The following is a 15,000-nucleotide window of genomic DNA, read 5'->3' on the forward strand; positions in this document are numbered from 1 at the left end:
TGCTAGCCGCTCTAGCCGCTCTGTCCGGTTACCGTACAGCAGGGATGCAGAAATAAACAAGATGCATTTTTGTCTTCCAGGAGCTCTCTGTTTGAAAACAGGTGGTTTCAGTCCCCGGCAAGTAGAGGGATCTTGAAAGGCCTTGGGAAATCCATAAAAGCTCTACAGAGGAGGCAGGACTAGCTTCAGAGGAAGAGCTAAGGAGCTACATAACTGTTGAACTCACAATGAGCCCATTCGTTAAAGACCACTAAACCAGAATCCAGAGTGTGCGTAAGACTTGAAGACCCAGTTTGCAACCATCTATAATCTTCACCTTGCCTCCCTGCTAATGCAGAAGAGACTTGTACTTGTCCAAAGCAACGCGGAGTAAAGTGGGTCAAATGAAATTAATGTCCCAGCCGAAGGTTTGCCTCATAGAAAATAGAAAAAATAAAAAAATAAATGCTGCAGAGATAGTGAGCCTCCTTTGATAAATGAGAGTGACTCACAATTGTGGCCATTTTTAGAAAACGTAAAGAAATATGCTAACCAACCCAGAACTCAGCTCACATTATTTTAACAGTAGCTAATGAGATTTGATAAATCTCTATATGATGAAGAAAATAAAATGCTCTAAAGACACAAACTGTCCAACTGTAGACATTTCCTTCAGTCTATTCTGTAAATGAACAACAGAGGTTCAATAGAGGTGAGCTACACTGCAGCGGTCACACCGTTCTGGGTCACACACAGGCTTTCAAGCCAGGCAGACCTCTGAGTCCTCAGCACATCATGCAGGCTCAGAACCCCCACTTCTTCATCTGTAACAGGGCAGCAATGCCACCTTCCTTGATGGGGAGATCACAAAAGTTAAATGAGGTACCGTACCTGGCACATAACAGCATATTTCAGACAGGCCTGGCTGCAGCAACTGTCAGCTTTACCGTATACCTAACATACAGGGCAAGTTATCCAACCTAAGTCTCAGCTTCCACCTGTGTAAAATGGATTCATAAAATGACTTTATAGGTGTGTTTTTTTTTTGTGAGAATTAAATGAGGTATTAAAGTACTGAGCTCAATTAACAATTGTCTAATTCAATTACTAGACAAATAACAAAAGATAATTCCTTGTCCTTCCTTGAAGAACCATGAAATGGAAATAAATGTTGCTATCCTTTCCAAGGAAAGTGCATAGTCAAGAGGGCAGTACAACCATTTTCCTATGTAAACAATACCTGGATCAATGTCTCCTTCCAAAGGTAATCAAACATGTGTAATGGTTACAGTGTGCTATGGCTTTAATTGTATAGTATCAGCTCCATTACCTGATGGTAGACTAGCCAACCAGGGATTAGCTGTGGGAAAGCTTTAATCCTAATATGCTTTCCCCTACAGGAGGCCATGGGCACTGGAGTCAGATTCACCTTTTCAAATAACTCTAGTTGAGCACATTATTTAACCTCTCTTAAGTCCCTGATACCTTGACTGCAAATGTAGAAGTAGTAATATCTGCCTCAAAGTTGTATACTGGGGATAACAAGAAAAAATGTATGGTCCACATCATTATTTAATAAATGTGCACCCTAGCTGGTCTGGCTCAGTGGATAGAGCATTGGCCTGTGGACTGAAGAATCCAGGGTTCAATTCCTGTCAAGGGCACATGCCCAGGTTGTGAGCTTGATCCCCAGTAGGGCGCATGCAGGAGGCAGCCAATCAATGAGTCTCTCTCATCATTGATGTTTCTATTTCTCTGTCCCTCTCCCTTCCTCTATGAAATCAATAAAAAAAATATATTTTTTAAGAAGTTAAAAAATAAAATAAAATAAAATAAATGTTCATTTCTTTTCTGAGCTACCTTCTACCAGCATATGGACTGAGTTTACAGAATTGCAAATTTTGTGTGACATTTACCTAACAAAAGCAGTATCACCATGCTCCCAAAAAGTACTTCATTGAAAATTTATATCCACACAAAAACCTGCAGATTAGTGCAGCTTTACTCATAATTGCAAAACCTTGGAAGCAACCAAGATGTCCTTCAATGGGTGAATGGATAAACTGTGGTACATCCAGACAATGGAATATTATTTAGTGTTAAAAAGAAATGAGCTATCAAGCCATGAAAAAGACATAGCAGAACCTTAAGTGTATTACTAAGTGAAAGAAGTCAATCAGAAAAGGCTACATGATTCCAACCATATAACATTCTGGAAAAGGAAAAACTATGGAAACAGTAAAAAGATCAGTGGTTGCCAGGATTTGTGGGGTAGGGGAGGGTAAATTCAGAAAGTATGAAGGATTTTTAGGGCAATGAAAATCATCTGTATGATAACCATAATAATGGATACATGTCATTATGCATTTGTCCAAATCCATGGAAAATACACCACCAAGAGTGAACTCTAATGAAAACTATGGACTCTAGGTGATTATGATCTGTCAATGTAGGTTCATCAGTTATAACAAACTTGGGGATACATTTAATAATAGGGAATCTATACATGTGTGGGGGTAGGGATATATGGGAAATCTCTGTACCTTCCTCTCAATTTTGTTGTGAACCTAAACCTGCTAAAAAAAGACTTCTCACAAAATGAAAAAAAATTACATATTACATTCTAAACCAAAAATAAATTGTTATCCATTGTTTGGGGTTGACCTATATCATCACTCCCCTCCATTAGAGACAGGCAAGAGTTAGCTATCATAATTTTCAAAGTAAGTTTAAGACCTTATAACTCATCTGTAAATGAGAGAAGTTACTATACTTTCCATTGTTTCAGTGTTTACACTCCAAAAGAGTACCATCTTGAGAATTTAAAGCCCTTTTAACCTTCTAATGAAGACAATGAATGTATTGGCAAATATAGCTGTTATTAGTAAATTCCTATTTAAAAGATAGGCAAAAGGAGGTAGTGAAATTAAATGATTAGCCCATGGCTAATATTCAAATGGAAAGACAAATTTAACCACAGATTCCATTTGACTTCCCTTCAGGACTAGAATTAAATTCAGTTTCCTAACTCCATTTGGTGCTTACTTAGCATTACAGTGTAATATGTGCTTTATTACATACTTTAAAATAAAAGGGGAAGGAATGGAGAGGCATGGGTGCCTTCATCCTCAAAAGTACAAAGCATAGAATACAAGGTAAATAAGCCATAATTAATTCGCATAGCATAGCCCTTATGGCAAAAGTGAGTGCTCTCTCTCCCTTGTTTGGTGCAAACACCTGAGCTAAAAAGGTTACAAAGACACACAAGATGCCCATAGATGCCCAAGGAATCAGAAAGAAAGCCCAGAATCACCTAGTCTTAGGATGGAATTGGACCTTCGGGAAGGCACGCGGTTCTAAAAATCTTTAAGAATGCAGGGAAATCAAAGACCTTTTGGGGGGAAATGGAGAGAGTAGGGATAGTTTTATAGAACATTTAAGCAGCAACCCTGAGCAGGTTAGTAGTGTTTTGGAAAATATATTTTTTCACTTAGTCACCCAATTCTCATCAGGCCCAACCAACTGCCTAACCCTGTTTTGTTCTGTTTTGTTGTTGTTGTTTTTAATCCTCCCTGAGGATATTTTTCCCTTGACTTTTTAGTGAGAGTGGAAGGGAAAGGGAGAGACAGAGAGAGAGAAACATCCATATGAGAGAGACACATGGACTGGTTGCCCCCCCCCTCCCCCCCCCCACACACACACACCCCAACCAGGGCCAGAGATTGAGTCTGCAACCGAAGTACATGCCCTTGACTGGGATTGAACCTGGGACACTTCAGTCCGCAGGCCAACACTCTATCCACTAAGCCAAACTGGCTAGGGCAGAACCCTCTTTTGTTTTGAAAAAATAATGTCACAAATCTGTCCAGAGCAGGATAAAATGCACAGTAATGAGTTCATTAACCTGCCATCTGCATGCAAAACAGGGGCATTCCAGAGGCAGAATCCTTCGGTGGACTGGTCGAAAATCAAATTCTGGACTAAAATACATAAAATATAACACAGAGAGAATAATATTACAGCTATACCTTCACTAAGCCCACAGCACAAACTGCCTATCCAGAACTCCAAAGTCATCCGAATTCTCTCCTTCTCTAAGGTTATAATGTTTGACTAAAGAGGGTTAAAAAACAAACAAACAAAAACCTCACAACTTTTTACACAATAAGGTACCAGATGTAGTTTTGTGAATTGCACCCATGCAGCCCTGGTGCCTCCACTCCACTCTTAGAGAACAGAGGGGTTAGATTTAAGAAGCCAGAGGCAATGTTTCCACCGTGGTACCCTGAGCTTCATCAAGAACATTGGAGTCTGCTTTTGCTCTGTTGCAATTTTCCTTTCACCTCAGTTCTCCCTGACACACCTGTGAAGTGTCACCAAAGGCTGTATCATATCAACTTTTAAAAACTGCCAACACTGCTAATGTCTGAAACCTCCTGATGTCACAGCCTTGCAGTCCACAAAAGCATAGCTTGAGTTTTACCACGCACAGTAACAGCATCCTGTGTGGGTAGGGCAAAGGGTCTTGTTGACAGGAGTGAAATAAGACAAACAAAACCATGTAGATGGGGTGTGTGGCCAGGGTGTTTGGGGAGCGCATACAATCTCAACAAGAGACTCCAGACCTTTAATCCTTCCTAGAAGAGCAAATTATATAGGCAGTTGTTCCTTCCATTCTCCCTACTCCCTTGTTCTCATGATAGAAATATCTCCATAGCTTAGAATTTTAAAATATTTTCTTTTCTAAATTCCATAAATATCTATTCCCACTCTATACCCTCACCAAAAAATAAAAATAAAAATCCTGATAAACACTATTCAGGCAGCTGCTTGAACTGTTTATGCAGTTCTGGCTATGGGTGGCATCTGCTGAAACGTGGACTGAATGGTGGTGGGTTTTGGTCATACTATAGAGTAGTGCAACCAAGAAGTTGAGCTCCTGGGTCTGGCAGCCTCACTACCTGATACAAATCCTGCCTACCTGTACAGACTTAACTTACTGATTTTATGAGCTGAGGTCACATTATACACATAACTAATGCACATTATCTCCTTCATTGTAATCAATACTTATAGTTTTGAATGCATAGGGTATAGATTGATCTATGCATATTTTCCAGGTCCTCACAACCTAAAGAGAATACTGTATATGTATAACCGTTGATATCCAATGAGAAGGGTAATATAATCTTCAGACCAGAAAAAAACATATATTGGCTAACTTAAGTCTCATTTTGCACATAGCAGAATAAAAGATTAAAAGATAGACTGCAAAGAGTCACTGGGCTGAGATATTCCATGAAATAACATACAGACATTAAGGGCTTCGATAACCAGTACTCTGGCACCAAAATCCACTGTGGTCAAGAATATAAGCCAAGAAAAAGTCATTTTTTTTGCTTAACCTTTACATCAACATTAAAACAGTGTTTTATTCAATTGAGTAGAAATGTTTCCTTAACTATTTTTCCCTTTGTACTAAAGGCAGCTTGGATTCAATGGCGTGTGATAGCAATTTATTTACAAATTTGGTATCTTTTTTGGACTCCAGCAATTAATGGGAAAATAGGAAGTACAGCCAACAAAATGTTGAATATCAGCTCAGAATCATGTTTGGATGTAATTAAAGGTATAATCTGTTCCATTTGAACATTTTTGTGCTCTCCCATCTTAAAACAGCAAACATGAATATTAGTTCTTTTGTGGTATGTCTTCTTTTCACACACTAGAACATGTAAAAATTTTCTTTGCCCTAACCGGTTTGGCTCAGTGGATAGAGTGTCGGCCTGTGGACTCAAGGGTTCCAGGTTCGATTCTGGCCAAGAGCATGTACCTTGGTTGCGGGGACATACCCAGTGGGGAGTGTGCAGGAGGCAGCTGATTGATGTTTCTCTCTCATTGATGTTTCTAACTCTCTATCCCTCTCACATCCTCTCTGTAAAAAATCAATAAAATATATTTTTTAAAAATTTTCTTTAAAGTTGTTGTGTGTGTGTATATTGCTTCGCTTATACTTATAAAAGTATGTGTTACTTTTATACACTCAAATTCACCACAAATATTATCTACAGACTCAAATCCACAGGTCATTCAGATATTTTAAACACGTCATTTACTACTTCGTATGGGATGTATTTATCCATTTTGCTTTCTGAACTAATATGATTACTAAAGTCTTGCTCGTTTTCCTCAGCAACAACTTGTGGGCAGAGTCATGATCAATTATATTTAATTACTCGTGATGAAGTAGTTGAGAATTGTCAAAAGGAATTTCTTATAGAGCAAGGCTAAGATAGGCAGGCAGTCTGAAGAAGTTGGCATTCCAAGCTGGATAAAAGATAAAGTGCAATAATTAGTTTTTTAAGGGAAGAAAAAACCAAGTTACAGCTCATAGAATAAAGTATATCATTGTTGCAGCCTAACAATTTATAAGTCAAGTCTACGGAAATGCCCCAAATGCCAGGGTTCAAATAGCAGTTCTGGCACTGTGGGCCTTCATAACCGTGCCCAGCCACGTTGGAACCTGGGCCAAAAGGAAAGTAAGACAGATCCTGCCTTGATTTAAATTGTAAATTTCGTACATCATGGATGTTTTTGCATTGATTCTGTTATTTTTTAAAATATTGCCTTAAAACATTACCTTGATTACTGAATTTTTGGTATCCCCTTGCATTTTGTACCCAGAGTACCCAATAACCTCACTCTAGTCCTGGCCCTCCTTACTAAGTCAGCTCCCTGAACTTTAGTGACCTCATCTGTAAAACTGAGGCAATAATAGTAATTAAGAGGATTACTGTGAGGACTCGGTGAGAAAACAAGTGTAAGAATTTCTTAATTGTAAATGTTCACATGTAAAAACATTTACAAAGCATTATAAAATTCCCAGATAAAGTTATTAGACTAAACATTGTATTCCAAGATGTAAAGCTTTTATGGAAAGTGTAAGTCCTATGACTGATAATAGAAATTGAGTCAAAAGCCTTAAAGAGAGCCCTGCCCGGTTTGGCTCAGTGGATAGAGTGTCAGCCTGCCGACTCAAGGGTCCCAGGTTCGATTCCGGTCAAGGGCATGTACCTTGGTTGTGGGTACAAACCCAGTAGGGGGTGTGCAGGAGGCAGCTGATCGATGTTTCTCTCTCATCGATGTTTCTAACTCTCTATCCCTCTCCCTTCCTCTCTGTAAAAAATCAATAAAATATATTTTTTTAAAAAAAGGCCTTAAAAAGATATGCAGAATTTAAGACACACCCCCCTCCACCAAACCTTATTTAAATAAAAAGATATACAACAGCAGCCAAAACAAGCAATTTCCTTTCCAGTTTTCAGAATTAATCTTCACTTGTAAATTCAGTTTGTCCTCAGATTTTCTTTACAGTTCCCAAAAATACTCAATTCACAGAAATTGAAATATTAATTTAGGAAGAAACTCTTTAACGTTTTCCTCTTTTAAAAAATTACAGCTAAAACAACACAGCAGAAAACCTACAAAGAATTGTACTGTTCATGAAGATTGTTTCTGAGGAAGTCGAGGATGTAAACCTTTTGATCCAGGTAGGGGGAATTTCTAGGCAGAAGGAAGGTGAAATGCCTCCTGTTCTCTGAGCTAATGATGGTTTCCAAGCTGGTTAGAATTCAGTGCTAATTGCATTTTAAAACACCACCTCTGAAATCCTTTCCTCTCTCAGGATCTTACATCAATGTTTTGCATTTTCAATAAAACCTTTGCACTTCACCTTTCTCACTGAACAAATCCTGAACTTCAGATGTGCAGGAAGAATTCAGTTCAGATCCTTTCTTTCCCCAGAAGGTTTTGATCTGGTGGCCACGAGGCTAATCTGCAGGAAAGGCTGCCCTGCCCTGTTTCTGAGGGGAGAGAGACAATTAAAATGGGTATTTCAGTGGCTCAACCCAGGCTTGACCACTCCAACAGAGAGTCATTAAACAACTTTCCAGTGTCATCCAAAGAACTTATAACAGAATCAATTGATTTTCATCCTATGCTTTATTAGTTGTGATTTAGGAGACAGAATGGCCCTGTTTACACAGCTGTAACATGTCAGGACCTGCAGCACGATTGGCTCAAAGCCTCCGAGTTGCAGTCCATTCTCCGCAGAATCAATCTGAACTCGAAAACGTTCCCTCTAGGAGACATGCACATATCCGTCAGCATAAAGTACTTCTCACTTCTCGTGCAACTGCAAATAGTAGTCACTGGAGGTAAGTTGCAAGTTCACCTTCCAAAAATCAGCCCTGACTTGCCATTGCTCTCAGCATGTTCATGATGGAACAGAGGGCTGCAAATGCCTCTTAACTAGGTACCCAACGTGGGTGAATGTGTTCCACTTTGCTGCGAGTCAGATCTCAGGCTCGGCAAGTGGGAGGCGCTGGCTGTTTAACATGCATTCAGAGCATTGCCAATCTAAAATGGCTGCTCAGTAATACTTTAATTGCAGTTTCATGGAAACAAATTGCTCTTTAACTGCAATAAGCATTTCTGTGACTTGGCTGGACTGACAATAGGTGAGTGTTAGTAATAATGCAAGAAGTCACATCAACTTGTAAATAGTCTGCTTCCAATGACCTCTCAGACCGAGTCATAGGTGCGCAAGCACCTGGGATGGAATTCCCCGGTGAAGGAATCATTGGGAAAATCACTTCTCGACCTAAATACAGTTATTTAGCTACATCATCTATAGCTCTTAGATTCACTTATATAATTTATTAGCTCTAAGAAATATTTTACATAAACATGGTGCACATTAGAATCTTCCCATATTGACATTTAAAAGCTTCATTTTAGATGGATTAGTTGTTTCAAATATCAGTGTTAATGAGGGCAAAATAGTTAATATTAAAAGGATGACAATTTCATGGGCTTCTTTTTGGTGTTTTCTCATTCATAAATGCGAAACTTTGGGGTTTTCTCAGCCTGTATTTTATAAGACACTACAGTCTGTGTTAAACTACTTCCTAATAAATCACGAAGAGCTGGAAATAGTTTCTTGTGGCAAACGGTTTGGGTTGGAAAGGCTTCTCTCAGGCCCTGCTGCCTTTTGGGGTGTGTAAATGTAACAAGGCCGGTAAAAAACATCCAACCTTTCAAAGGAGAATCTTTGTACATTAGGAAGAGTGGCAGTTTGCATAATTGGGACATGTATACATATCATAAACATTTCTTTAATCAGTTCAGCAGGGCTCGGTTACATTTGCTTTTATTTTTAATTGCACTTGCTTGTAGGGACTGGGGGCCATCTTGCTCTGTGACATGGGTGGTATTAAATAAGGCCTTTCAAAAGAACAGAGTACATCTCACTAACATCACAAATGCAATAATGAAAGGTGAACAAGCTGGTGGATTTTTTTCTCTCTAAGCAATGTTGGGGTTGGGGGAGGAACATAATCACTGCTCACATCAGAATAAACCTGAGTGTTTTTAGTGGCTTTCTATCCACAGAGCATCCCCATTAGAGCTGGGTTTTATTGTTTGAAATGCCTCTGGTTTCAAGAAAGTGTTTTACCTAAAGCAAGACTACTACTTAAATATGTCCTATTGTATATTCATAGCTCCATTAGTCCTTCTCCAATTTAGCACATCAAAGAGAAGACTTCATCACTTGCATGTGGATTATACTAACATGAGTGACATTTGTAATCTTATAGGTCTGCAACTTAAGAAATGCTTTTAGAAGCTCATTATTAAATACGCAGCAGTGCTTGAGGAACCAGCCGTATAATAGTTCATTTAAAGTCTTTAATAACCTTAGCCCTCCACATCACTAAATGCCACACTGTATTACTTACTAAAGTTATTAACTATCTCCTTTGAATTTCTACCCTATATGGGACATGAGTGCTTATGCCAAAAAGAATAGAGCAGATGCTTGCATTCTTATTAACATTTCCCCTTTTCTATCCTGAAGAGTCCAAGTTCCCTTATAGTATCTTAAAAGAAAAATAATGTAAGAGCCAGAACTAGTTCCTAGAAATTCCCCAAGATCTAACTCAAGGAGATATTATTTATGTGATTTTACTCATTTTATTTTTGTCTTAAGCTCTAATGAACTATTCACTTTTACTCTCTGCCTTTAAATTCTCCTCCAAGAAGAGTGCAGTTTGAGCAAGTGATGCTTCCTCCTGGCCTGGGACCCGAAAGCAGGCAGTAAGCACAGGCCTCCCAGGGAAGCGAAGCTGACTGCTGGGCGAGCTGTGCCAAAGCTCGATCTCTCTATAGAACGAACCTAGTCCTATTCTCCAGAGAGGGCCTCGGGAGCTCTTCTGGAACAAGAGAAAATAAAAAAATTGCCATTTTTAGAAAGAAAATTAAAGGTAGCATTAAAACACCTGGTTTTATTAACCTGTAACAGGCAGAAGTCGTAGTTGAGATTTGCTCACATATTGCAAGCCTGGCAGTGCAGCCTCTTTGGTTTTCCTCCTTCCAGCCCTGGCCAGGGACCCACGGTGTCTTTGGCCTACATGCGCTCTCCTCAGGGCACCTCTGCAGGCACTGCAGAAGCCGTTGTTGGGGGATAATCTAGCGCCTAGAACTAGCAACTGAACATCTCAAGACTTCTTTTAAATGAATTCCAAACCCGCCTCCAAACATATGGAAAGGCAGAGCCTATAGAGCGTAAGAGCAAAACAAAATAAACAAAAGCACACAGCAGACCACAGGAGTCTAAAAGCACACCAGGAAACGGCTGCTTCACCCATTGAACATAACTGTAAAGAGCACGGGGTCCCTAAGAACTAATGGAACCTCAGAATATGTACAGGTATGATGGTTTGGCATGCTGTTTCCGCCAAAGCTATAAACTTGCTAAGAGAACAAGATAGTTATGCCACATTCTCTAACGTGTTTTTCATCAATACCCAAGGCTTTCCTACTGAGAGAGAAAAAAAAAAAGAATAAGCGAAAATAGCTGAAGAATCAAACAAATATTTATATATAAACACAAAAGATTCACTGTGATATTGGAGAAGTGTAATGAAGTGCTGTTAACAGAATATTCTGAACTTATAAGAAGGACTCCGTCAGAAACATTGCTTTGTACCCCTGCCAAAAACGGCATGGTTAAGTAATTTGAAGAATACCTTATTGGTCCAGAGCTAAATAAATATACATACCACCTCTCACAACTCCTAAAATTTAAAGTGAACTTGGTATCAAATAAAAAAAAAACAAAACAACCCTACCTTTTCCCAAAGTACAGAAGAGAAAAAGCAGTGTTTAAGCCCAAACTCCATCGAATATTTTTTCTTTTAAGTTTTTATTATTTAAATACACCATACTAGAGCAAATGTCTCTGAAAATATCACAAATAAAAGATTTTTTTTTTTCTTCATTCAGCAAATTAGAAGTAGGGGGAAATTTCTACACAGTAGCTGCTATGAGCCTGTTTTTTTTTTCCAATTTTTTTTTCCATTTTTTGTTCTTTTTCTTCGCCATGGGAGTAGCAACATTAGGACGAAAACACTTACATGCATACATACATTGTATTTTACAGAGATACAATAAAAGTGTTTGTGATAGAATATCACAAAAGCCACATCTCTTTCCTTTATCTCATGTTCAGTTTTGATTGAAACACATTTCCTTACAACACTTAAATATACAAAGAGCAAATAGAATGTTGTTAAGGTAAAACACAGGGTACAAACTCTGGCCAGTGCCCTGCTAATTGTTAATGAGGGTAGAAAGCAGATTTGAATGCTTCTTTTAATTAGCTTCATTAGTCATTTCCCTCCTCCCCAGCTCCCTCCCCCACCCCCCCCAAGATGTCCTCTGGTGGATCTTTTTTCATTTTCTCTACAGTCTCCCATTAGCCCAGGTTCATGGAGTCCTTAATGTTCATATTCAGTCATTTTAATACACCAATAAATGCAGGAAGGGCAATCAAGACTAAAGAAGGTGCAATGGCATGGAGCTGGCACTGGTGCTAGCTACAAAGGTGACTTGTCTACTGAAGACACATGGGATCCACCTGTGATGAACAAAATCTGAGATGAAGGCACGCATTCTGCATTACTCTGACCTTTCAGCAGACCTGCAAGAAATAAAAACGGGCATCTTAGCTAAATTTGAGAGATATTAAACTCAAACATGGCTGCTTTTGTCTTCTCTACATTCACTAATCTTCTTTTATTAGATTACTTTCCAACTGTGACTTGATGGAGGCTTTCTGCACTACTTACTCCAACAGTGAAGAACTAAAGCATAACATTTTCTGCAGTTTTACTAGCAGAGAAAATGAGACAATAAATGGACTTTCGGAAAGTTTCTGGTGTAAAGTTCTACAATGAATTGCTTAACTCTGCGAAAAGCAAGTTTCTTTCTGAAAGGAATGAATTATAACATCTTGCCTACTAGTCATATCTCAAAGGCACACTCAGAGCCATGTCCCTCCCCAGGAAGTTTTGGGTTAATATGTTCAACTGTATAACCTTTGGCAAGTTACTCAACCTGTCTGTGCCTCAGTTTCCTTGTCTTTAAAGTGGGGATAACATGGCTGTCATAGGATTACATAATACATATGTGGAGCATTTTCAACAGTGCCTGGCGCTTAATAAAACCTACGCAAGTATTGGCAGGTATTATGACTATTCTGATATTCCCACATGTCACCTACTCACCTATGTCCTTCTTGACATATAGGTATGTTACCTGCATGAGTATGTTTGTGCATGTGTTTATGTGTCTACCTGTACACACACACATGTACATATAAACAGATACTTTACATCTAGTATTTCCTATCTGTTGCCACTTGATACTACGTAAAATATTCTGAATATATAAATCAAACACATGTAATGTGTTAATGATTCATGATCAGTTAAAGAATGCAGTTCAATGCAAGTCTAATTTTAAAGTCTAAGTTAGAAATGGTAATCCACACAGTCGTCAAATACAATCTGTTTGCAATTACCAAAATGAAATAATATATATTAGATTTTTATGGTTTTTAAATGACATTTTGAGCTTCCAGGAAGTTCTCGTTTCACCCTTTCCCTAACTTACTAAAAGCCTGAAGTCTATTAGGAGCTGCAACCCCCCACTTCCAAGCTAATTAAAGTGGTGGAGGCTTAATTCCCCAGAGTGGAAGCTCAGTGTGAGCAAGGTAATTTGTCTGTCCAGAACAAAGATGCGGCAGCAGCCAGCGAGCATATTTAATAAATGAGCATCAAATGCCCTCTACGATGGACACACACACTACACCAATTATGCGACTGCAAGGGAACTGCGCAGTGATATGTAAACTAGGACGCGAGCTACATTTCCCTCCAACTAAAGCAGTGTGATGATCTCTTATGCTACTGAAAAGCAGGGAATTCTAGGTGCAACCATCACTCTTGAGAGGAAGAAAAAATTCCAGAGCAGGCAAAAATTTATTTTAAAAAAAAATTAGCCACAACTTCTGATTGTATGTACATTATTCTCTAGAAGGCAATGTTCTCCTAAAGAGAGCCGAGCCGCCTTTGAATATAGGCTTTCACGTTGTAGGATCCTTGGGCACCAGTGGTCTGAGACTTTAGTCAAGAGATGGTATGATTTAAAAGCTGAATGTTATTGTTTTTTTCTCAGAATATACAAAAGCCAATGATGCAGAACAAGAACTAAACTGCACACCCCAGACAATGGGAACAAATTTCAGGGGAATAAAAGTTTAAAGGGACTAAATTGTACTTTCCATACAATTAGCTGCCTTTAAAGAAGAAATGTACAAACAATCAACTCATTACCTTGAAGGCAGAGGATGCTTGTGTCTATTTACTATGCATCATGCACAAAAAAGATAATTAGTTCTACAAATAGAAGGAAACCAGCCAAAATTAATGTCCAATTTTCCCTACCAAAAATATGGAGAACGAGAAAGAAAATAAAATGGAGCTACTTGTCATCTCTCCCCACTCAGCTCCCCCAGAAAAGAAACACTGAGGGCTTTGGGGAAAACGATTTTAAAGCATTCTCCAGATCCAGAAGCAGCTTATGTGCCTGCCACCAGGAAGTGTTTTCATTACCTCTTCCCCCTTGCCCGCTCATTAATATCTCTCTGGACCACGTTCAGCTTGCCCCAAACCTTTATTTACAAAAACTACCTTGTGAATTGACTGTGTTCATGGTGAGCTGAGCACCAAGGGCAAAAATGTGAGACATTTATACCAACAGGGAAATGTTCTTAATTAACATCACCCCCCCTCCCCCTAAAACACAGCTTCTCACCAACATCTGACAAGAACATATCCTTAAGTTATATTTCCTTATGCCTTTTAAGAGCTATTAATTTTTGAAGGACACCTGTCTCTTTTGGCTTCCAACATTAAGAAAATATACACTGGTAGGTTCTTATTCACTGCCTAGTATATTTTGTATTCCAAAATGAACTCCCTACCTCTCACCACCACCCGAGAAAAGTTATAAAAAAAAAAGAACGCAACACTTAGATGAAAGGCACAATCCATGCAATTTTGTTAACACGTAAAACCAGATTTTTTCTTTCAGTGCGGCTCTGTTTCCTCCCTAACAACTCTAAATTTATATCGCCTTATCCTCCGGAAGACGGTACTGAGACCCCGCTCATATTTCTGACACGTCCTCTGCACTTGGTCCCTAGTAACACAGCCACCGCCTGCATCCTCAGCGCTCCCCAGTTTGGCTGCATTTCCCGTCGTGTCTCCACATCCTTCAGTTCTCACCATGCACGCTGGTGAGCTGTAACCATCATGTCTAATACTTTGCTAAGGCAGGAAAGAAATGGTATAAAACCAGCAAAAAATGTTAAAAAGAGAATTTTGGGGGAAACTAAGCTTTTCTATTGGAAGGGGTGGGAAAAACATTTTATTCCTAGCTCATTTTCCTTTGAGCTACCAAGTATAACTAACTACAAATGTCGCTGCCTCCAAATGGAAACGGGGATCGCTACATATTTATGCGACCCATTCATTGTTCTCAACTCTACCCTGTAGGTTCATTTCATTACATAAAAATCTGTATGTGTTTATATGTACAGCAGCTTGAAATGCC

General features: G+C 39.0%; 1 protein-coding gene across 2 annotated transcripts in view; it reads right to left on the bottom strand.

The window, feature by feature from the left end:
- Positions 1–10,898: 10,898 nt before the first annotated feature.
- Positions 10,899–15,000, bottom strand: part of LMO4 (LIM domain only 4) — a 17,442-nt gene continuing 13,340 nt past the window's right edge. For both annotated transcript variants that reach the window (XM_081087820.1, XM_081087821.1), the window contains exon 5: positions 10,899–12,022. In XM_081087820.1, the coding sequence (XP_080943946.1) occupies positions 12,014–12,022 (9 nt within the window). In that variant the 3' untranslated portion in view covers positions 10,899–12,013. The remainder of the gene's footprint in view (positions 12,023–15,000) is intronic.

The sequence above is a fragment of the Myotis nattereri genome, assembly GCF_964212035.1.
Source record: "Myotis nattereri genome assembly, chromosome: 3".
Classification (NCBI taxonomy): Eukaryota; Metazoa; Chordata; class Mammalia; order Chiroptera; family Vespertilionidae; genus Myotis; species Myotis nattereri.